The 25912-nt window shown below is 35.8% G+C and overlaps 1 protein-coding gene across 1 annotated transcript; it reads right to left on the reverse strand.

Moving 5' to 3' along the window:
* Window positions 1-11456: 11456 nt before the first annotated feature.
* On the reverse strand, window positions 11457-24912 carry LOC113472903. Its single transcript, XM_026832701.1, has 2 exons — window positions 24793-24912; window positions 11457-12004 (listed from the first exon to the last, which is right to left on the reverse strand). The coding sequence occupies exons 1-2, from the start codon at window positions 24893-24895 to the stop codon at window positions 11463-11465; spliced, it is 645 nt and encodes a 214-aa protein (XP_026688502.1). The 5' UTR covers window positions 24896-24912; the 3' UTR covers window positions 11457-11462.
* Window positions 24913-25912: the final 1000 nt, after the last annotated feature.

The following is a 25912-nucleotide window of genomic DNA, read 5'->3' on the forward strand; positions in this document are numbered from 1 at the left end:
TGAGACAAGGACATCTTTTCTCAATAAATCATTCGATAAAATGAGTTTATTGGGTATTTTTTGGAGTCAAGGTTATCAAAAGTATGGGTAGGTAGTTTCTTTTGATAAAGATTTTTCTCGATTTGTACATAATAAACTTACCCCTTTTCCTTGTTCCTTTAGAAGGAACAAGGAAAACTGACATATCTAACGTATGTCTACTAGTTCCTACGTAGGAAGAAGGTAGGTATCATTAAATGTAGTATTTTCAAAATTGACTTCCTTTGAAAAGGCCGAGGTTACATACATTGCAATGCTTACAATGTACCCTACCCTACTTGTTTTAGACCACAGTCTACAAATTTTGGGCAAAGGTAGGTATGCCTAGATTTGGGAAGGAATCGATACAAAAAATTAGACCTATCACCTCATCTTACGTTCACAGTTTCACACCCATGTTTTTCTCGTACAACTCCAACTAAAATCCACTATTTATCTTCTGTATTCCAACATGAACTCATAGCTATATTTACAACAGGTAGACGTATACCTATCTCTTATTTAATTAGAAACACCTGAGCAAGAAAACGTGTTAATGGAAGAATAAAAAGCTTCGTCCTTGAACACACATTAGAAGAATAGATGAAAAAATCTGGTGTGAACATCACACGACTTTCTATTACATTTGCGGAATACGTATTTGGAAAAAAAAAAATAAAAAAATAATGAAAATTTTTCTAAGTCCCGAGCATGAGCCGCCTGCGGCGGCCAATTTTCGACCAAAAATTTCCTATCTTAAAATACTCCCCATGCCTTACAAAATGCACTGTACTACACCAAACCCAAAATGTAATCCATCAACGTCATAAAAGCGACGTTTAAAACTTGTGTTTTGGTGTAGGGACCCGTATAGGGACTATTTTCTTGGGGTGTTCGTTTGTAAAGAAAATAAACTAACATTTATGGTGCACTTTACTTTCGTGTTTTGGGTGCAGGATCTTCAATTTTATTAGGTTTTTGTTCTTCGACAGAAATCATAAATTATGCTCTCCTCAAAAGCGGTGCGCACAGTTGTAAAGTTCACTAAATAGATTCTCGCTTTCTAGGCCTTCGGAGGGAAATGTCTAGTATATTTTAAAGGTTCACAATTTTGTACTTTGTTTGTAATTTTACCTATGCACATGGCCATTAGAAACCTAATGGATGAAGTGGATTTCTTGTATCTATTTCTTCTTCTCTTCATTAACTCCTACTTCACTGTTACAGGGTCTGTAGACATAGTCACAAAGGTGGATATAGTTTTGGTAGAGCCCTGATGTCCGAGGTGTAGGTACCTACCTACCCATCTACCAATAGGTGCTACAAATTTGGAGTAGACTATTAGTAGTATTACGAAAGACACGCTACCGTTGCAGTTGGTTGTCGACAGAAATCATAAATTATGCTCTCCTCAAAAGCGGTGCGCACAGTTGTAAAGTTCACTAAATAGATTCTCGCTTTCTAGGCCTTCGGAGGGAAATGTCTAGTATATTTTAAAGGTTCACAATTTTGTACTTTGTTTGTAATTTTACCTATGATGCACATGGCCATTAGAAACCTAATGGATGAAGTGGAATGGATGAAGTGGTATCTATTTCTTCTTCTCTTCATTAACTCCTACGTCACTGTTACAGGGTCTGTAGACATAGTCACAAAGGTGGATATAGTTTTGGTAGAGCCCTGATGTCCGAGGTTTAGGTACCTACCCATCTACCAATAGGTGCTACAAATTTGGAGTAGACTATTAGTACCTAGTATTACGAAAGACACGCTACCGTTGCAGTTGGTTGTAGGTTTATTTCGAGTAGATTTCCACGGTGTGGAAGAAGCTTAAGAAAACTTTAATAACTTACCTACCAGATTAATGTTTCTAGATAACTCCTTAACAATCAAAATTAAAGAGATTATAAAGGATAAACTTGAAGGAATAGTGTACCAACCGTATTTAAATTTGAGCCTCAAAAACATAAACTGATGCTAGGTTTCCTTTTATGCTCGAAATATTAATAAATTAAAAGACATAAATCGAGATGTAACCTAATGCATACCTCCTATTTTTAACTTCAAAATAAAATTAATCCTTTCCATATAACCCTTTCATTCAGGATTTAAAATCAAACATTAAACTTATCAGTGAGCATCAAAGCTACTGCCAGAAAATTAAGGACATTACCGAAATGGTTGTTTTATTCTATCCAAACGTATTTAAAAAGCAAGATAACAACTATCTGAAGAAAATAGGTCTAGAATTCTAGATTCCAAGCTTTCTCTATACGTATAATGGTTGTATAGTAAGTACATTTTGTTCAAGATTTTCCGAAGTTGGTAAATTAGAAGTGGAGGACATAGTACCAAAAAGCGGTCAAATCCAAACTACACTAACAAAGATCTTTAGTCAACTTCACTAAAGATTCTTCACGTTTACCGTACCTGACATGTTTGTATTAAGTTATCTGAACGTCTCTTTGGACACTATTGTCCCTCTTAGGATGTCAAAGTAAATCCTCGGTATCTATTAGTGGTCCCATATCTATGCAACATCGTACTTTCGGAAGAACTGCCTAATCTGATTTGTTTGAAAAGGTTCAATTATTAAACCAAGCTTCATGATTCTATTTTGCTTTAGGTTGTAAGGTTAGATAGGTAGATTAAGAGCTAGTATCTGCTAGTACGACTGAGACCTACTCCATTACATCAACCGTATTTAAATTTGAGCCTCAAAAACATAAACTGATGCTAGGTTTCCTTTTATGCTCGAAATATTAATAAAATAAAAGACATAAATCGAGATGTAACCCAATGCATACCTACTATTTTTAACTTCAAAATAAAATTAATCCTTTCCATATAACCCTTTAATTAAGGATTTAAAATTAAACATTAAACTTATCAGTGAGCATCAACGCCACTACCAGAAAAATAAGGACATTACCGAAATGGTTGTTTTATTCTATCCAAACGTATTTAAAAAGCAAGATAATAACTATCTGAAGAAAATATGTAGGTCTAGAATTCTAGATTCCAAGCTTTCTCAATACGTATAATGGTTGTATAGAAAGTACATTTTGTTCAAGATTTTCCGAAGTTGGTAAATTAGAAGTGGAGGACATATAGTACCAAAAAGCGGTCAAATCCAAACTACACAAAGATCTTCAGTCAACTTCACTAAAGATTCTTCACGTTTACCGTACCTGACATGTTTGTATTGAGTTATCTGAACGTCTCTTTGGACACTATTGTCCCTCTTAGGATGTCAAAGTAAATCCTCGGTATCTATTAGTGGTCCTAATTTATATTTTCTCCATCCAGGTGTAACAACATAATTGGAAAAACTGTTTGTTTTGTTATCCTTCTTCTTATTTTCAATTAATTCAAATTATTGTTGTCCTGAAGACATTTTACTTGAGGATGTGTACCTACTGCTTAGAAGATTTTAATACAATCAAAACCAAACCATTCAATGAGATAGCCATCATTTCTGGCGATGAAGCACTTTCAAAAGTATCATTCGGTTGGTTTCTTCTAATAATTAGGTATCTACCTCTCTGTAGCAAAAACTTTGCAATTTTTTCTTTGTTGATTTATCAAGCTTATTTTTGCCTTCCACATACCTAAGTATATGATAAAACTCACCATGAGTTCAGTTTCTTACTTATAAATTGTAAATGAGCCTTAATCAGCTGGCAGTGATTCAAGGAAGATGACTTTCTTCCACCAAACTGCCATAAATAATATTATATGTATATGATAAAACTCACCATGAGTTCAGTTTCTTATACTTATAAATTGTAAATGAGCCTTAATCAGCTGGCAGTGATTCAAGGAAGATGACTTTCTTCCACCAAACTGCCATAAATAATATTAGATATGATAAAACTCACCATGAGTTGTTTCTTACTTATAAATTGTAAATGAGCCTTAATCAGCTGGCAGTGATTCAAGGGAGATGACTTTCTTCCACCAAACTGCCATAAATAATATTAGGCTCTTCTCCTTTCGTGCTATCTCTCTGACCTACTTTTCAACCGGGTAAATGCGTCAGTTTGCATTATTGTTCATTAATCTTCATGGATGTATCTAGTTTCAATATTAAATATTACTTTGACCAAGCTCTCTGTTGGAGATAAGAAGTGATTGCTTCTAATGACTTGGACTAGATCAGTAAAGGACACGGATGAGTACGAAGGTAATTTTATTCACATTTAAACTTTCAATTTTCAATGACACTATTGGAGATCTAGGACGTAATGGATAATCCATATTGTATTTGAAATGTGACCTAATCAGAATTAGGGCAATTGCAAATGCAGTTGTACAGTATATTTCACAATGCCACGCCGTGTCATTACTATCGTATATTTGAAATGTGACCTAATCAGAATTAGGGCAATTGCAAATGCAGTTGTACAGTATATTTCACAATGCCACGCCGTGTCATTACTATCACTAGCGATTCTATTGAACATCTTCGCTATCAAGAACACCTCATCCTAACCTGATGATCTTGGCATCGAGTGGCGATTTAGAAAGGAAAATGTTTAAAACAAGTGATTCAAATTGACCGTAGCTGTTGAAACCTATGAGTTCATCACCCATCACCTGAATTGCTGATGTACTTGCTCATGCTCATAGCATTATTGAATTCGTTTCGCAGATGAATCAATGTGAAAGCTGTGAAAATCTCCTTGAGTTGAAATTGGGAGAAAACTTTTTTGCAGTTTTTATTTGCAAATGTGCCTGTAAGTGCGCACTTGCGATCAGTTCTTTGCTTATTCTTTCAACAAAGACTTTTGGTAAATTTAAAATGGTGAACTTAAATGACAACCTGTAGGTACCCTAACGATTTCAAAGGTATGGGGGAAGTACCTAAAGTGTCACATTAGGAGGGCCAACCTCTTCTATTGTTGTACACAACTTTTTGTGTGTTTTCTGACAATAGTTTGGAGTTTTTGTAGATAAACACACAGCACGAAGGCCCACTCTCTGCCTACTGTCAATTAGAATATGGCCAACAATTGAAACTCCTGTGGCAGATTCGGTCACTGTTGGAGACGTGGGAATGTCAACTGAAATGGAAGCTATCTTGTGCATCCGGAGAAATCTTTTGGTGTTCATTTAATTGACAACTTGTGTCTCGTGTCCAACCTTATTTGTTCTGATTTGGCGTGTCTTTCTTGAAAATACGAAGAAGAAAAAAAAACCTTTTTACAAAAGTGCACCGTTTCAATTCCGAAAACATCTTTGGCTAATGAGCAGAATGTTGTGATTTTTCCCCGTTTTTACTTTCCTTATCCTATAGGAAGGAAGTAATGTAATCGGGTCAAATTTTCGATGGTCAGTTTTTAGTGCCAAAACACGTTTTGAGGTGCCTAGAGCCTAAATCCAAAAGTTTTCAGCCATTGGTCCCGTGTGTCCTGTCCTTCTGTCTGTCTGTAAACAAAATATCTCGAGAACGGTAAGAGATAGAAACTTAAAATTTGGCATGCAGCTGTCAAATGTGACAAGGATGCGACACGAAACCTTTGGTTAAGATAGATGCTGCGATTGGCGGTATTTTGACCGCTTTTTGGCGGTTTTCGACCGTTTTTTGGCAGTTTTCAGCGATACTGACTAAACAATTAGAGATATTGTAAAAGTTACAAAACAAATAAGCATCATTCAATAGGATAAGGAAAGTCGTGTGATGTTCACACCAGATTTTTGTGTTGTTGTTACCTGCGTATTTACTTTCGGTACGCATTAATTAGAGACCAGACAACATTCTTATGATGCATTTCTCTCTCTCTCTCGCTCACGTACCAATCCTTACTTCATTGCACGTTCTAAAATCTACCAGATTAAATTAAGAATCCACTTTGGTGTGGTTACTTCTCTCAGATGTGTGGTCAAGTTGAATCAGAGGCATTAGGACCAATGTAAATCTGTGTCCGCACATAATCGACGGTCATGGACTATGTGTAAACACAGCCTAAGGTAGACTATTTCGCAAAAAAGAGTGTCCGAAAACATCCTGCACATGAGACATGAGGTAAAATCCATGGTCCTTTATGAAGGTTTTTTTATATATATATAATATACCTATATAGCCCATCGATATCTGTATTTTGCCTATCACATACCTAAAAGTGTTTTCAAAAACTAAGTTCTATGTAACTCCTTAAAACCTCATTCGATATGCAATCCGCCGTGCAGTATTAGGTATTGGAAGAATTTAGTGGATGTGCCTGAATTTCCGATTTCTCGAAAGGGTGGTATGTAGTCTATTTTAGTAAAAAGTGGATGGGCCAATTTCCTAATAATACGAAAAGTGCTTATTTATACCGCTCGCATAGGACTGAAAAGTCCCTTTACTCCAGCAGTAGGCTACTACTATTATTGTGGTCAAATTCTCAAATTCATAGACTATGAGCATAAAAACTAACTTCATAGCTTCATCCTCATACACTTCCTATGCCTATGGTTCGAGTAAAATTGCCGTCCACTCGGCCCCAGACTGATTAGAAGATTCTGATATTTGTCTGACTATGAACATAAAAACTAACTTCATAGCTTTATCCTCATACACTTCCTATGCCTATGGTTCGAGTAAAATTGCCGTCCACTCGGCCCCAGACTGATTAGAAGATTCTGATATTTGTCTGTGATCTGTGATGATTCCTAACTGATTAGGAGTTGGGTCTTTTTTTTGCCTTGAGATGCCTTTTGATATTATACTGGACAAACTTTTGGAAGGACTTCAAAAAACTTCTTGGTCTTTATGGAATCAATGCCTTGAGATGCCTTTTGATATTATACTGGACAAACTTTTGGAAGGACTTCAAAAAACTTCTTGGTCTTTATGGAATCAGCCTTGAGATGCCTTTTGATATTATACTGGACAAACTTTTGGAAGGACTTCAAAAAACTTCTTGGTCTTTATGGAATCAACGGTACAGAGGAACAACCATCTTGTTCTTGTTGTGGCACAGTGTTATCACGTAACATTATCCTCATGGAATATCTTAACTGGGAAACATTGGACTCAACAACCACAGAGAGGTTTCGAAAAATCTCAAAGCAGAAAAGCTTTACAAGACCCGGTGGATCTAAGCATTATTTATCCGATGTAAATGAACTAAGAAGCTAAGGGTAACCAGAATGGCTCTTCAGTTCTGAAATAAGTGGACTTGGATTCTAAACAGATCCTGAGGAATGGAAAGAGCCATACAACTTCTAAAACACAAGAATTCATACTTTTAAAATCTGCACAAAATCTAAATTTCTAAATAATCACAAAATATATCTATGATTATCTTGGAAGTAATCATAATCCTGAGATACTCGTACGTACATAGGTATTTATTATTTATGAGTAAGTAGGTACCTATCTAATAAACATACCTATTTAAAACTTGTACTACAGAAAACAAATGATAAAAGTACCTACCCAATGTGAAACCTTGTATACCTACTGCCCAGGTAGATCAATAGGCAGTAGGTGCAATCTTGATGTTCTTCAAACAAATTTAAATTTAATGCATTTTAAGACCAGCGGGTACAGCCGGACTTTCGCTGTTGTTGGGGATATTACTATGCTTTTTTTCACTTGCTTACTTACTCATTTATTTATTTTATGATTCCCAAAAATTCAGAACCACCGAAAAAAATAATGAACTTAAATCAGACCTCAGAAATGATGATAAATTATCAAAAGGAACCTCTACTCTCTATTATGCTAGATATAGAGGTACTTTTGCTTTCATCTGAAAGGAAATCTGATTGGGGTTGCATCAAAAAATGTTGCATGGTGTCGCTGTTGTTGGGGATATTACTATGCTTTTTTTCACTTGCTTACTTACTCATTTATTTATTTTATGGTTCCCAAAAATTCAGAACCACCGAAAAAAATAATGAACTTGAATCAGACCTCAGAAATGATGATAAATTATCAAAAGGAACCTCTACTCTCTATTATGCTAGATATAGAGGTACTTTTGCTTTCATCTGAAAGGAAATCTGATTGGGGTTGCATCAAAAAATGTTGCATGGTGCATTTCCAGAATCCTTTGATATCTCAAGGTTAGATTAATTTAAAAAGCATCCTTGATCCCTTTTTTATCCCTTTTTGATAAATAAATAATTTCTCCTCTATTATGGTAGAATCTGTGTCATGTTTGATTTATGAAATTGAAGAGGGTTTCACGGTGTTGATCCTTGGTGAGCGGAGCATTAGTAATTTTTTATGCTCTTCTTTTTTTTTACCATACGTAGATTACAGTATCTTTCCTCAGCTTCTCACTGTACAAACTGTAAAAAGAGGTATCCTACCTGTGCTTATGTCAGAAATACCTACGTTCCTTTGGGCAAAGTTGAAATCGTGTGTACCTATCTGTTGTACCTATGTCAACAGTTTCATTTTTAATCCGTTGTATGAAGAAATTATATAATTACTTAGGTATCTGGCTAAATAATAAATTATTGTACCTAGGTGTTTAGTAGGTATCTATAATTAAATTAGGTATTAAAGTAGACAAAAAAATCAGCAAGGCTGGTTTCAAAAATGGAATTACCTAGTTATAACCTTACTGTATGTACCGTGTTGATCCACCTCTCATAGGAATCCTATGCGTTTGATTTATTTTACATCACTGGACAGGATCTACGCTTTTCATGAGCAGCTTCTTTCAAAAATCATTTTAAAAGGGGACAAACATTTCCTATTGGAACATAAAGACATAAAGGCTTTTTTTTCTGAACAAAGGTCGGGGAAATATCTTTACAGGAACACATCAGCGATCATAATCAAAAATTCTTCCATAATATTTCCGGATGTTTATTTAAGAGCCTTTGAGAATTTTCGTACACCTTCCTATCATAACGTTGTACAACAAAGGCCCGAGATCAGCAATAATAGTGGTACTACCTATATTTCATATCATTTTTTGACATTATTTGGTTTTGAACCATTGTTGATATTGTGTAAAGGAAAAAGTGGGATACCGAATAGGAATAGTCATAATATTTCCGGATGTTTATTTAAGAGCCTTTGAGAATTTTCGTACACCTTCCTATCATAACTTTGTACAACAAAGGCCCGAGATCAGCAATAATAGTGGTACTACCAATATTTCATATCATTTTTTGACATTATTTGGTTTTGAACCATTGTTGATATTGTGTAAAGGAAAAAGTGGGATACCGAATAGGAATAGAGCGATATTTTGTACGTTTGATTTACGATGAAAATAATTCAGAACGACAGAACGAAAATCAAGTGAAATAATAATATTTCTCATTTCTACCTATTACATGACGTTATAATTGAATTCACTTGCCAAAGTTGACAACAAAAGAATCAATTTACTTTCTTGTTGTGCTAGTGCTACTTTTGTACCTACACCTACCTAGGTGCTAATGTGACAACTTTCCGTAATTATTAGGAAATAGAGCGATATTTTGTACCTACACCTACCTAGGTGCTAATGTGACAACTTTCCATAATTATTATTAAAACAAGTACAATATTTTTAGGTCTTGGAATATCATTGGAACAATGGGACATATCTTCGCTATCTATCTTGTTTTTAATTCATTGTAGGTTTGCTTTCAGTTTTTCCTTGGCTCTCATTCGTCAGTTTGTTACATTTGTATTTAGTATGACTCACCTCAGAACATCGCTTTGTATTCTCCGGTCAATTCCTCTGAAATGTAAAGATGTTAAAACTAAATAATGTCTTTTTTCTTTTCTTCAATTTTATTTTTTATTACATTTAGGTACCTATTCTCTATCTCCATGGACCTGGGTCCCAAATTATAATAAACCAATATTTGTGTTTTGTTATACTATTTTCTTGAAATCCATTTGCTTTTGTATTCCATGAGAAATAAAATCTTTTCTTCAATTTTATTTTTTATTACATTTACCTATTCTCTATCTCCATGGACCTCGGTCCCAAATTATAATAAACCAATATTTGTGTTTTGTTATACTATTTTCTTGAAATCCATTTGCTTTTGTATTCCATGAGAAATAAAATAAATGTAGAAAATTGAATGATCTGTTTCAAGATAAGCTGAAATCTGTATTGAGAATTATAGAAGTGAAAAGTAATTCGATTACAATGGGAATCTAAGGCTGGTGCTAAGTAACATCAAAATATTTTAGAGGTTTGCATTTTGAGCGGCTCTAGATCTAGAATCAACTCAATAGGTGAAAGCTTGTATACGTGTTACAAAATTATGTGTCTGTATGTAGGTAAATAACTAAATTTTAAATAAACGTTTGGTTACACCTACCTAATGAGTAGGTCCTCAAAAATATTGATAAAATATCCCATTCTTACCCAAGTAAAATACTCGTAAGTGTTCTAGCAGAAGGTCAATTAGTCAGTTAAAATAAGCTCAAAATTTTGTTAAATGTTTGGACTCAATTGTGCAAAATTAGATCAATAAAAACAATAGAAACCGTGGTCAACATTTTGCAGTTACCAGATCACAACGGTCCATTCTACCACACCATATTTCTGCCACCTCCCAAACAAATAAAAAAAATATGGGCAAAATGTCTTAAATAAATAAAACCTTACTGTGGCCAAAATAACATTCAAAGAAATGCCATCTGTTCTTTTCTTCGGAATCTTCATTCAATCCTCTGCAGTACGAAAATGACCTTTGTGTCAAAGAGATGTTAATCACAATGAAAATATTTGACAACAAATATTTGAGATTGCTTCGAGCGACCTCAAAAACCTCCAAACATAAAGGAAAGTGACATGGGGACAAGCGAGGAAATCTTGACTCAGAATGTTAAGAATGACATTTCAGTTTCTCAAGTGTTATCTTCTGAGGATGTCCAACAATTCCAACATGACCAATTAGAATTTCAATGACTTGATCAGAATCACCAGTAGGTACTCTCAGGATAATGTTGAAGAGTTTCTAAAGCATGTTACTTTTCCTTCTGCTTAGGTACTTTCTTTATTGACTCATGAGATAAATGGGAAATAGTAAGATTACCCACAGTATAATATCGCGAAAGGCTTTGTTGGAGTGCTTTTATACCTATTGATTTATAGATAAGTTGGTCAGGTTTAGTGGAAACCCTTTGACTTTTCAGAGCTTAATGATCCCTCATTACATGGGGAGTATTTTAGGAAATTTTCGACCATAAATTGGCCGCCGTGGGCGGCGCAGGCTTGGGACTTGGAAAAATTTTCATTTTTTTTTTTCAAATACGTATTTCGTAAATGTAATAGAAAGTCGTGTGATGTTCACACCAGATTTTTTTCTCTTGTTATTATTTACTCTATTTTGCTTTTAATTTCTCCGTGTGTCAAGTAGATGTTCTCTACAATACAGTCGTGATAATATTATGTGTAATAGTCAATACAGTCATGGAGATCTCATTTGGGCTATGAGATTATTTATAACTATTAACTACTCTTAGGTACTTACTGAGACAAGATTTATCTGCAAAATTTTCTAGATAGTTGTACACTTCTAACAGACAAAATATCTTGAGCTACCATAGTCTGGCTACTTCTGGTGCGTTGTTTTAACGTTAAAGTTGAAGTCCTTGGCGGAATTGTTATACTTGGTGGTGTAGATTGGATATCTTTTATAGCCGAAACATCTCGTCTCATATATTGGTTATGCAGAGATCTGTTACATCTTGTTATTGTTTGGGTATTATTATCAACTAGCACTCTGTGAAATAAATTGTCTTTGTTTTTGATTATAGACTTTTCAATTAGATAGTTGAATGTTTTATCTTTAAACCCATCAATTTGTGTGTTTAAGATGTGGGCTATGTGTTTCTCAGTTTCGTGTTCTTTGCAAATCAAATCGTCAATTTCCTGTTGTATTTGAGACACTTTTCGTTTCAGTTTCTCATTTTGTTCTTTCATCTTTCTTAATTTCATCTGTTGAGATTTTCTCCTCATGAAAGAAAATGATTTCATTATAATATTTTTGTCGTGAACATAAGAAGCTAACCTGTCCAGAACAAGTAACGTTCCCCTTGGTTAGTACCTGGGTGGGTGATCATTAAACTGAGAAGGCGGGAAACTTGTCGCCAAATGGTGGGTGAAACCCCCGTCATGAGAATACCTATAACTTTGAGCTTTTGACACAACAGAGGCCCTGTAATCCTGTATTAGGTACAATGTTGAATCCAATGGGCCAGTTAACTAGGTATTTATTTGGGATTCAGCCCCAGAGCTCAATGTTATCTTCAATCACTTCTTTTTGGTAACTTCAAGTCCCGTTCATTGATTTACAGAATATGGTACCTACCTCCATGCACTTTCTTGTCCTCTGTTATTTCAGTGACTGTCTCTTGTCCTCTGTCATTCCATCTTGGCCTATCTTGGGCCTAGGCTAATGAGTTTTTAGTCATTATTTTTTATAATGAGACAATGTCATGATGGCATACGCCTCGGTGATTGACGTTCCTAAAGCCTCGAAGTTCTAGGGATCCAAATAATGACCGGAGTTATACTTGACGAAGCAGATAACTAATTTAAAATCCGAGATTCTCAACTTTGTAAAGATGAAGTCACAAATCTCTTGGGTGGGACTCAAGACATTGAAGGTATTATGACAAGATGATCTCCGTTGGTATATTCTCTAGTCACATTTACGTTCATAGTTCATAGACTATGAACATAAAAACTAACTTCATGGCTTCATCCTCATACACTTCCTATGCCTATGGTTGGAGTAAAATTGCCGTCCACTCGGCCCCAGACTGATTAGAAGATTCTGATATTAGTCTGTGATGATTCCTAACTGATTAGGAGTTGGGTCTTGAGATGCCTTTTGATATTATACTGGACAAACTTTTGGAAGGACTTCTAAAAACTTCTTGGTTTTTATGGAATCAACGGTACAGAGGAACAACCATCTTGTTCTTGTTGTGGCACAGTGTTATCACGTAACATTATCCTCATGGAATATCTTAACTGGGAAACATTGGACTCCACAACCACAGAGAGGTTTCGAAAAATCTCAAAGCAGAAAAGCTTTACAAGACCCGGTGGATCTAAGCATTATTTATCCGATGTAAATGAGCTAAGAAGCTAAGGGTAACCAGAATGGCTCTTCAGTTCTGGACTTGGACTCTGAACAGATCCTGAGGAATGGAAAGAGCCATACAACTTCTAAAACACAAGAATTCATACTTTTAAAATCTGCACAAAATCTAAATTTCTAACTAAGAAGCTAAGGGTAACCAGAATGGCTCTTCAGTTCTGAAATAAGTGGACTTGGATTCTAAACAGATCCTGAGGAATGGAAAGAGCCATACAACTTCTAAAACACAAGAATTCATACTTTTAAAATCTGCACAAAATCTAAATTTCTAAATAATCACAAAATATATCTATGATTATCTTGGAAGTAATCATAATCCTGAGATACTCGTACGTACATAGGTATTTATTATTTATGAGTAAGTAGGTACCTATCTAATAAACATACCTATTTAAAACTTGTACTACAGAAAACAAATGATAAAAGTACCTACCCAATGTGAAACCTTGTATACCTACTGCCCAGGTAGATCAATAGGCAGTAGGTGCAATCTTGATGTTCTTCAAACAAATTTAAATTTAATGCATTTTAAGACCAGCGGGTACAGCCGGACTTAAGAGCTTCAACCCGAGTGAAGCCACACCTAAAGAGCAGGTGTAAACTCATGAGAAGAGAAGATAAAAGCGTCACATAGTTTGGTATTACCGGTGCCTTGTGGATGCTACAAATAAGCTTCTCGATAAATCGAAAGAAGGACCTGTGCTACTGCTACAGATAAATCTACTGTCAAGTTTAGAATGAAAACTTTATCTATAGCTGGTACACCTCTGTAACATCTTTTTGTGTAGCTGTTGCTTTTTGATTGATTTTGATATCAGTCATAGAATGCACACGACCTATGGGGAAGTGGTCAACATTTCCTCAGGATAAATCAAATCAGTTCAGAAACGTCAGAGACTTCTTACAGTGGGGAGATTCTGTGCACTCAACCATTCACAATATGCCCAGGAAGATCTATCACCTCCTAGGAAGGTGAATTGTACCACCTACCACCTACACGAAGTAATTATTCTTGGTAAATCAAGTGGAAATACCTATAATCTGATGCCACAATGGTAAATATTGCATACAGGGTTTCTGCTGTTTCTTTTTGTTGAATGTGACTAACTTCGAAGTTGGTGAACAATGCTGGTACATTGAAGTAGATTCGAATAGATAGCTCGGTTTCGAGAGAGTCAAACTTCATTTAGATAACCCGCATAAGACTCAAGAGTCCCTTTTTGAAAGCAGTTCTAATACAGTCTCATTTATTGCTGAAACATTAATTTGCTTTTTTTGCGCCACCACCGCACCGGCACCGGGTCGAACTCTTCTTTAAACTTTGTCAAAATATTGAACTTAGGATAGTTATGGGATTTGGGCTATCTCTAATTGAAATATCTAAAGGTAGAAATATACATAATCATCAAATCATCTGATTTTGCGGATAGAGTTAGTCATAGAATGCACACGACCTATGGGGAAGTGGTAAACATTTCTTCAGGATAAATCAAATCAGTTCAGAAACGTCAGAGACTTCTTACAGTGGGGAGGTTCTGTGCGCTCAACCATTCACAATATGCCCAGGAAGATCTATCAGCTCCTAGGAAGGTGAATTGTACCACCTACCACCTACACGAAGTAATTATTCTTGGTAAATCAAGTGGAAATACCTATAATAGTCTGATGCTACAATGGTAAATATTGCATACAGGGTTTCTGCTGCCGATTCTTCCAGATTCGCTTTTTGTTGAATGTGACTAACTTCTTAGTTGGTGAACAATTCTGGTACATGGAAGTAGATTCAAATAGTTAGCTCGGTTTCGAGAGAGTCAAACTTCATTTCTAGATAACCCGCATAGGACTCAAGAGTCCTTTTTTGAAAGCAGTTCTAATACAGTCTCATTTATTGCTGAAACATCATATGCTTTTTTTGCTCCACCACCGCACCGGCACCGGGTCAAACTCTTCTTTAAGCTTTGTCAAAATATTGAACTTGGGAAGGTAGAGATATACATAATCATCAAATCATCTGATTTTGCGGATAGAGTTGAGCTGATTTGATCATTCGGTTTTGTGCACCGCTAATAGTGGTACACTGTTCATTTCTCACCACCTCCTTATAATAATATAATCACATGTACCTATCGAAGCGTTGTGGAGAAGGAGAATAAATGTGATTAATTTTCTATACAGCAATATTTATCATAATCTGGATCGATCTCGTTTCTTGCTCACAATAGTTCAAGTAAAGGATTAATAAGACCGATTGTATGGCGGTAAGTGTATTGTGTTCTGATGTGTTTATTATATTAAACCTCGTGTTCGTGTTATTATTCGTACATATTTCTAGTCAGGGGCAAGAGTTACAGAGTTTTATTCAAAAATTGAGTCTTATTAAAAGAGTGACTGTGCAAACCACGTACGTAGGCATAACGGTTCGTAAACAAGATTCTTGTTATGAAAAAACCAGACAGGAAGTTTCGGCCAATGCTAACATAGCAACTGACTTACTGACAGCTCATTTGGTAGCCAACTGCAAAGGTAAACGTGGGTAAGACAAACACTTACTGCTGAAGATTACCAAGTTGATATCCTCACATCAGAAGATCAAAATCAGATACTGCCAGAAACTCAACACTGTAATTATTGTTTATTTTTCTGAAATATTCTCCGTAGTCTCTCTCGTGTTCTGATGTGTTTATTATATTAAACCTCGTGTTATTATTCGTAGGTACATATTTCTAGTCAGGGGCAAGAGTTACAGAGTTTTACTTAAAAATTGAGTCTTATTAAAAGAGTGACTGTTCAAAAAGGTAATGAACCTTCTAGGCATAGGCGCATTGCCTCAAAACGGTTCGATGGAAGAAATGTTCTTTTGGCAAGAGACAGATTTGCTCAGTTAGATTCAGTCTTCTGGTGGCAATGAACCTTCTATCATAGGCGCATTGCCTCAAAACGGTTCGATGGAAGAAATGTTCTTTTGGCAAGAGACAGATTTGCTCAGTTAGATTCAGTCTTCTGGTAAAATGAAGGAGAAAAGGTCTAGGAGAGTTCTTAGTGCCTAAAAGGATTGGATGTAGGCATTTCATAAATGCAGCCCTGTCTTCTAGTTCTCCAAAGCATTTTCGCTATTCTCTGTGTTCATTGGATCGTGATCTAAACCGAAACGCTGGAATAATAAAGATGTAGGAGTTTAATTCAGTTATTATATTATGCCTATTAAATTGAACGAGGAACCCCCCCAAGGGCTTTCTGGTTTTTGCAACCTTTATTTCGGATACTCTTGTATTGGGTTTCTATGAGGGATCGATCTGAGGTATGCTACGGGCTTTCATCCTTGGTAGATGAGTTTGTGGAGTTGGTATATACTCACACTTATTGGTGACCATTTGTATTTGTAAGAAGTATGAGGTAGGTAGAAGTAAAAGATAAAAGAGTATTCCATTTTAATGTTATTTTTTAATAATTTTGTTCTTGACAACCATTCGTTCTACTAGTAAAAGTGAAAGACACACATCTCAAACCTGAAAAGGAAACAGAACCTCCTACCCAGCACACCTGAACTCCTGAACATCTTCAACCCGATCATTATGAACATCCCAAAATGTTAATGACCACTCCAAACTTGCTTATCATTGTATGTTGCCCCCGGACCAGCTAAATGCTCGAGTACCTAAATACCACCCACTTTCAGAAACTACCCTTTCTCTGGTCCTTTGTAATCTCAGGCTACCATCTCTTGATGCGATTCAGATTATTAATATTTCTCAAATTCACTGAACATTGTGGACCTCCTCGGTCATTAATCATCGAAATTCTTCGTTTTCAATTCGAAGCTCTTTGGGATTTCTTGCGTTACAAATGATTTATCATAATCCTTTATTTCTTGCTTTTAAACCCTGCCTTGGTTTTGTTTTCTTACTGAAGGAAAACATAGGGGGATAATTTAATAATTTACGGTCGTGTGAGTTTGGATCATGTTTGATTTGACTAGGTCTATGGTGGATTCCGTATACCTTCATTAGAAATCTAGGACTACAGGTGAAACACTGTGGAACAAGAGTAAAGAGTTCGACAACGAATGGATTCAAAATTGGACATACCTACTGACTCTTCATTAATCCAGAGGATCCATAAGTTTTAGAGGTATGAAACTGATTTTAAGGGAAAGGCTTTTACGAGGAACACATAGCTTCCAGAGCAAACCATAATAAATAAATGATCTAGATTCTAGGTATTAGATGTTAATCTAGGTATATATTCTAAATGCCTTTAGACGATATTAGACGCCTCAGAATGACCACAGATCGAAACAAGGGAAACCCAACCCTAATCTGATACCGTGTTTTTGTGCTATAAAAATCTCTGCATCCAATGTCAGACATGAAGGTCATTCTAATGGTTACCCAACCCTAATCTGATACCGTGTTTTTGTGCTATAAAAATCTCTGCATCCAATGTCAGACATGAAGGTCATTCTAATGGTCTGGACAGAGATCTTATCAATCTGTCTCGCTGCATCTTGCAACCAGACAGTAGGAGGTTTGTTCCGATATTAATAACTTAATGCCAATGACAAAAATCCTGACATTACGTAGGAACTCATTTCCTTGTCAGCTCGATGGTCACTAATGACTTGATGGGTGGATGGTGAATCCAACAGGATGGGAATATTGTCTCACGATCACCTTGGTGTTTTGCTGTTTTGGATTTCCTAGTAAGGAATAGATAGGTATACCCAAAATACTAGTGGTGTTGATAAAGAGTGGCGAAAGGGGGAAATTCCTGGATTGTCATAAGGGAGATTCCTGACCTCACCATCTATTTCACTGTATGAACAGCAAAGATGGAAGGAAGTTGAAATCTTTTTTCTTCTTTTAGAGGACATCATAACTAGGTACCTTACTAAATTAGGTCTTCTTCTTTTTTTCGACGGAACATAATTAAATATTTCCAACATCCTAACCCCTATTTCATATTTTCACTTTCAAAAGATCTTACGGGTATCCTTTCTCGTTAATTAGCAAACTTTTCAGATGGGAATTTGGGTCAGGGTTACACAGTTTCCGTTAGCATGGAGGTCGGGGCATCCTTCTACAATGGTAGGTAGGTACATTTTAGGAGCAGGATGTAGGATGATGTTAAAAAATTGAGGCAACTGAAAGGGTGAGTAGGTCATAGAAGTGGTGTTTTATGTAATACTTACACAGGTGAGTACCCTGCAGGTTGATTTAGCTTTACAATGGTAGGTAGGTAGGTAGGTACATTTTAGGAGCAGGATGTAGGATGATGTTAACAATTTGAGGCAACTGAAAGGGTGAGTAGGTCATAGAAGTAGAATGAAAATTTATGATCGCGTGTAATGGTTAATGGGGGTTTAAACACAGGAAACGTAAAGAGATTACTCAGTCCATTACCAATAGATCCCAAGTTCAAAACGGAGTTTTTTATAGTTGTTCGGAAGCTGAATACCCCAGATACAGTACCAATGCGACTTGATCCTGATTCAGGATAAAGCACATGGGTACATCATAGAAGTGGTGTTTTATGTAATACTTACACAGGTGAGTACCCTGCAGGTTGATTTAGCTAATCATTTTTAGATCACCTTTAGACCTAATAAGTAAAACCCTTTGGTCAATTACCAATCCATAACAACATTTTTGGGTATTTGTTGGCCTCACGTTAAATTCTGGTGGTTGGCAAAATGTATGGGTTGGCGCATTGTCTTCCGTTGGCCAACAGATCCCCAACCATGGACGATTTCCCATCGATGGGCCAACCATTCTCCCAACGGTGAGCCAAACCTACGATTTCTCAACCATCGCTGTTGTTGGGGATATTACTATGCTTTTTTTCACTTGCTTACTTACTCATTTATTTATTTTATGATTCCCAAAAATTCAGAACCATACCCATGTGCTTTATCCTGAATCAGGATCAAGTCGCATTGGTACTGTATCTGGGGTATTCAGCTTCCGAACAACTATAAAAAACTTCGTTTTGAACTTGGGATCTATTGGTAATGGACTGAGTAATCTCTTTACATTTCCTGTGTTTAAACCCCCATTAACCATTACACGCGATCATAAATTTTCATTCCAAACTTGACAGTAGATTTATCTGTAGCAGTAGCACAGGTCCTTCTTTCGATTTATCGAGAAGCTTATTTGTAGCATCCACAAGGCACCATTGTAGAAGGATGTCCCGACCTCCATGCTAACGGAAACTGTGTAACCCTGACCCAAATTCCCATCTGAAAAGTTTGCTAATTAACGAGAAAGGAAGTCTATTAGTGGTCCTAATTTATATTTTCTCCATCCAGGTGTAACAACATAATTGGAAAAACTGTTTGTTTTGTTATCCTTCTTCTTATAGGTACCATTCGATTGTTAAGTTAAAAGTTTAGGTGCCTCCTTAGAACTTTACTTGGTGTTCATTACGTGCATTTTACTAATTTTACTGGCTTGGTATCCGGAATTCCAGGAGCCGTGGAATCTCTGATCGATCTCCTTTGACAGTAGTCTGCTGTGTACTTCGTCATATTTATGTAAGTCAATTATTTACCTACATAATTTTGTATGGTACCTTACCTGTTGGTAGGTAAACAAAGGCAATAACTACCAAATACCATCTTGTTTATCTATAGCTGGTACACCTCTGTAACATCTTTTTGTGTAGCTGTTGCTTTTTGATTGATTTTAATATCAGTCATAGAATGCACACGACCTATGGGGAAGTGGTCAACATTTCCTCAGGATAAATCAAATCAGTTCAGAAACGTCAGAGACTTCATACAGTGGGGAGGTTCTGTGCACTCAACCATTCACAATATGACCAGGAAGATCTATCAGCTCCTAGGAAGGTGAATTGTACCACCTACACGAAGTAATTATTCTTGGTAAATCAAGTGGAAATACCTATAGTCTGATGCCACAATGGTAAATATTGCATACAGGGTTTCTGCTGCCAATTCTTCCAGATTCGCTTTTTGTTGAATGTGACTAACTTCTAAGTTGGTGAGCAATTCTGGTACATTGAAATAGATTCAAATAGATAGCTCGGTTTCGAGAGAGTCAAACTTCATTTAGATAACCCGCATAGGACTCAAGAGTCCCTTTTTGAAAGCAGTTCTAATAGGTACAGTCTCATTTATTGCTGAAACATGTGCTTTTTTTGCGCCACCACCGCACCGGCATCGGGTCGAACTCTTCTTTAAACTTTGTCAAAATATTGAACTTGGGATAGTTATGGGATTTGGGCTATCTCTAATTGAAATATCTAAAGGGAGAAATATACATAATCATCAAATCATCTGATTTTGCGGATAGAGTTGAGCTGATTTGATCATTCGGTTTTGAGCACCGCTAATAGTGGTACACTGTTCATTTCTCACCACCTCCTTATATCAATATAATCACATGTACCTATCGAAGCGTTGTGGAGAAGGAGAATAAATGTGATTAATATTTTTCTATACAGCAATATTTATCATAATCTGGATCGATCTCGTTTCTTGCTCACAATAGTTCAAGTAAAGGATTAATAAGACCGATTGAGTTTAAATGGGAAAAAGTAGAAAGTTGTGAACAAAATATCTCAAGAACCATTTGTCGTAGAGAAATGAAATTTGATATGTGTTCCCGATATGTTCCAAGGACGCGACTGTAACAATTTGGTAAAAATCGGATAGTCACCCATCCAGATATCAACCAAAGTCAATGTTGCTTCTATTTCACTCTCTCATCAGGCTAATTACTTAGTTTGGAATACTACTACGTCACTCCGCCTAATCAAATGATATAACAAGCTATCATTATCATACAAGTGAATTTTAGGATTTATGATTAGAATTCAGAGCTTACAGGCTAATTACTTAGTTTGGAATACTACGACGTCACCCCGCCTAATCAAATGATATAACAAGCTATCATTATCATACAAGTGAATTTTAGGATTTATGATTAGAATTCAGAGCTTACACAAATAGATCAAGCTTGATTTAGAATATATTCAACTATTGCTAAAAGTATAGAGGCTTCTTCTTTCTTTTCTTCTTTTGTAGCATCAGAAATGAAATACTGAAAGCCACAGGCAATGAGCAACAATAAACCAGACATAAATAAGAATATTGGAAAGAACGAGTAGTAGTCGATCTTGGAAATGCTGAAGTAATCCTTTTGCTGCTCTAGTAATGCAGGGTTCTTATTCATAAAGACTCGATATTTGTTTCGTGAATATAAAAGGACATGTTTGATAATCAGAGATTCGGGATTTTTGACTTTGTAAATGATTTGGTCATGAAAAATAGCTTCTTCAAAATGTTGTTCATCATCGACCATGTGGACTACTCCAATTATAATAAGTTCATCCTCTTCCTGAGATCTCGTGATATCCCAAATTAAAAAGTGTTCTGTCTCTTCCTCGAGAAATGGCAAATGATTTTGATAGGTTACATACTGTCTGGTGGAACATTTTGAAAAGCCATGTCGTAAATACTTGTAAATTTTAGTTGGTGATATGAACATGTAACACTGAATTACACGATTAGTCTTACTTCGCAGTAAGGACCAGTGTTTGAAAATCTGGGATTCTTGGCTGTATGTTACTTCAAAATACGCTTGAGGTAAGAAATATTTTTTACTTTCATCAATGTGAATCATAATGTCCTCTATTTTTGAAGCGTTAATAGTTCCATTGATTTCAAACCGTGTATCATTCAACAACCAACTCAAAATTTCAATCAATTCTTTCACTTCATATTGTGCAAGAGTTTTGTCATTAAATTTTGAGAGTTCATCGAAGTTTTCAATTTGTTTCAGAACTTTGGCTATAGATATGGAGGATCTTTTAGTTTTATTGATCTTTAAAGATTTCATGTTCAAAGTTTCGGCTGCGGTTTGGAAAATAACATACGTGAACTCATATCCCCATAAATTATTTTTTAATTTTTCTAATAAACTTTGAAACATTGCCCTGACGTTTAGAATGTCCATTTGAGATTGCCTCAATGTTTGACAACTTTTCGCAAAAGTTTCTATTAAACAGCTCGTCTGAATATCAACTTCAGTGCATTTTGTTTGAATCTTACTTATTTCTGGAGCTTCTTTCAGTATTAATGAATTGATATGTGTGGGCTTATTCATTTTCAACGGCTTTAAACCACCACTCCCATGATTCCTCCTTGACTGAAGTTTTGATGCTTTTTGCTGCTGGTCTTTTTTCACAAAGTTGTATAATCGGTTTTCAGATTTATTTTTTCTTCCATCACCCACTGAGGTTTGTGGACGTAATGAGGAAGTTTGTTGTGACCTTGCCTTGACTGGTCGATATGAACTATTTGGCAATACTCTACGTGACACTGCACCACTTGGTGGAACATTTGCAACTAATGACTCATTGGTCGTAAATTTAGAAAGTAGATTTCGTTTTTCATGGTCTGGCTTTTTGAATATAGCCTTCTTTTGTGAAATTTGTCTGTCAAACTTTGGATCGGGAATCTTTTTATAATTATTACTGTTTACTTTTGTCAATTTGATTCCTTTTATAACATTTGACTTTGATCTGAGCCTTGGAGATTTCGATTCTTTAGTATTGTTGTTGTCATTGTCAATCTTGACATTGTAGAACATTTTCTCAATGATTCCTGAAGAATAGATGGTAGGTATATTAAATTTACTATAGTGTTTTATCCTATTTCTGATAAAATGGCAAGACTTGTTGTTTCTGGTTTATCTGTCTTAAATGATAAAATTATAGTGTCACAAAAAAATAATTTGACCTCAATAATATTCTAGTTATTTGTGATTTTTACTTTCTATTACTACAGCATAGCGAGCTATACTAGTAATGAAAGTATTGCAATCGGTCCAAATTTTCAAAATCGGGAAATGGTTGGAAATATCCGTTTTGGGATCCAAATTCTTCGTTTTCAATTCGAAGCTCTTTGGGATTTCTTGCGTTACAAATGATTTATCATAATCCTTTATTCCTTGCTTTTAAACCCTGCCTTGGTTTTGTTTTCTTACTGAAGGAAAACATAGGGGGATAATTTAATAATTTACGGTCGTGTGAATTTGGATAATGTTTGATTTGACTAGGTCTATGGTGGATTCCGTATACCTTCATTAGAAATCTAGGACTATAACAGGTGAAACACTGTGGAACAAGAGTAAAGAGTTCGACAACGAATGGATTCAAAATTGGACATACTGACTCTTCATTAATCCAGAGGATCCATAAGTTTTAGAGGTATGAAACTGATGCTAAGGGAAAGGCTTTTACGAGGAACACATAGCTTCCAGAGCAAACCATAATAAATAAATGATCTAGATTCTAGGTATTAGATGTTAATATAACTCCAACTCCGATAATCCCAAATCTTTTAATGCACAAAATATATCACTTTAATCCCAGAACAATAAATTTGTATTCACAAAGATGGATAGGAAAAGAGATTATCCCCAAATCCAGAAAGAAGGACCAAAGGGAGTATAATTCATATTCATATCTCCTCAGCTTATCCCTCTTATGTATTCTTTGCTTGAAACTCAATTTACTTTCCTTATTCAGTCTTTAATCGGTATATCGGTAGGTTTCTTTAAAGTTTGCAAAGACTTCTTTCGTAGAATCACTAGAATCTCCTTTGAGATGGCTGGATATACTCTCGTAGTATGAATGCATTTATTCAAATAAGATTTGTAAAGAACTGCTGCTCCAGTAAATGAAAAATGAGCCGAGATGCACCTAATTAAATGTTTGAGCAAACTCTATCAAGCATAAGGTGGATTATCTTTCCACTTTTAATTCTCGGGGTTCCCAACCCTAATCTGATACCGTGTTTTTGTGCTATAAAAATCTCTGCATCCAATGTCAGACATGAAGGTCATTCTAATGGTTTGGACAGAGATCTTATCAATCTGTCTCGCTGCATCTTGCAACCAGACAGTAGGAGGTTTGTTCCGATATTAATGACTTAATGCCAATGACGAAAATCCTGACATTACGTAGGAACTCATTTCCTTGTCAGCTCGATGGTCACTAATGACTAGATGGGTGGATGGTAAATCCTACAGGATGGGAATATTGTCTCACGATCACCTTGGTGTTTTGGATTTCCTAGTAAGGAATAGCTAGGTATACGTATACCCAAAATACTAGTGGTAGTGGTGTTGATAAAGAGTGGCGAAAGGGAGAAATTCCTGGATTGTCATAAGGGAGATTCCTGACCTCACCATCTATTTCACTGTATGAACAGCAAAGATGGAAGGAAGTTGAAATCTAAAAATCCTGACATTACGTAGGAACTCATTTCCTTGTCAGCTCGATGGTCACTAATGACTGGATGGGTCGATGGTGAATCCAACAGGATGGGAATATTATCTCACGATCACGTAGGTAATACCTTGGTGTTTTGGATTTCCTAGTAAGGAATAGCTAGGTATATCCAATATACTAGTGGTGTTGATAAAGAGTGGCGAAAGGGAGAAATTCCTGGATTGTCATAAGGAAGAAATTCCTGGATTGTAGATAGATTCCTGACCTCACCATCTATTTCACTGTATGAACAGCAAAGATGGAAGGAAGTTGAAATCTGCTTCAACCTCCCTCATTTTTGTCCTCAACACGGCCACTTATCTCTATTTAGCCGTAGACCAGCTTCATTGAGCTCATTATTTCGAGTATTTTACAGAGACACCTACCTTATTAAAAATAGAACAAGTTTGTGTTCTTCAATTTCCTTCTTAAATCGACTTTGAATGCATTGTAGATTTTCATTGTATTTTTTGGTCATTTGACTAATTTCGTTTTTCATTTTCTCCATTTGGTCCCTTTGATTCCTAATCAATTCTCTTTGTTCCAAAGCAATATTTTCCATTTTATAAAGTTCAAACAGAACAAGTTTGTGTTCTTCAATTTCCTTCTTAAATCGACTTTGAATGCATTGTAGATTTTCATTGTATTTGTTGGTCATTTGACTAATTTCGTTTTTCATTTTCTCCATTTGGTCCCTTTGATTCTTAATCAATTCTCTTTGTTCCAAAGCAATATTTTCCATTTTATAAAGTTCAAACTTTGTTTCCAGCTCGGTTTTCTCATCAATAGACACATTACTGATAGGCGATGTTTTAGAATCCAAATAAGACATTATGACCTTTTTCAATCCATTTCCGAATTTTTCGGAAAGTACTTGTATTGCCCAATCAATTTGATTAACATTATCATTTAAGTTATGATACTCTCTAGAATGATAAACTTCTCCAGATGAGTATTGTACGGTATTCTGTGGATGGCCATCAGGATAAGCACAGACGTATTGTTGTTCTTCATAGTAAGCATGTCGCAGCATGTTCTAAAGAATAAAACAATTAAACAAAATACTTTAAAATGTTTAATTGGGTACCATTCGATTGTTAAGTTAAAAGTTTAGGTGCCTCCTTAGAACTTTACTTGGTGTTCATTACGTGCATTTTACAAATTTTACTGGCTTGGTATCCGGAATTCCAGGAGCCGTGGAATCTCTGATCGATCTCCTTTGACAGTAGTCTGCTGTGTACTTCGTCACAATTAAAAAAAGAAAATATTATGCTAGTTTTGTAAAGAATGAAAGAATAAAACTTATTTTTTAACAATGACATCAGAGAGAACGCATCCTTTCCTTCTGATGACGCTATCTGATAAGACAAATGTTGCACTCCACACTCCGCCTGATCGGAAATATTCATTCAACCCCTTCAACAATAAGAGCGACGAAATCAAATGCATAGGATAAGTCTCTACAATATTCTATATATAGGGTTGCCCACAAGATTTTACGGAGATTTCAAATGGGACTGTTTTG

Source organism: Diaphorina citri, unplaced genomic scaffold (genome assembly GCF_000475195.1).
Source record: "Diaphorina citri unplaced genomic scaffold, Diaci psyllid genome assembly version 1.1 scaffold5, whole genome shotgun sequence".
NCBI lineage: Eukaryota > Metazoa > Arthropoda > Insecta > Hemiptera > Psyllidae > Diaphorina > Diaphorina citri.

What these genes read in the sequence shown, in the direction of transcription:
- LOC113472903 (XM_026832701.1), bottom strand. Translation starts at nt 24,895, where the DNA reads ATGGAGAAAATGAAAAACGAAATTAGTCAAATGACCAAAAAATACAAT. An exon ending in GGAAATTGAAGAACACAAAC is followed by an intron (nt 12,005 to 24,792) that starts TTGTTCTATTTT and finishes GGGGAACGTTAC; the next exon opens with TTGTTCTGGACAGGTTAGCT.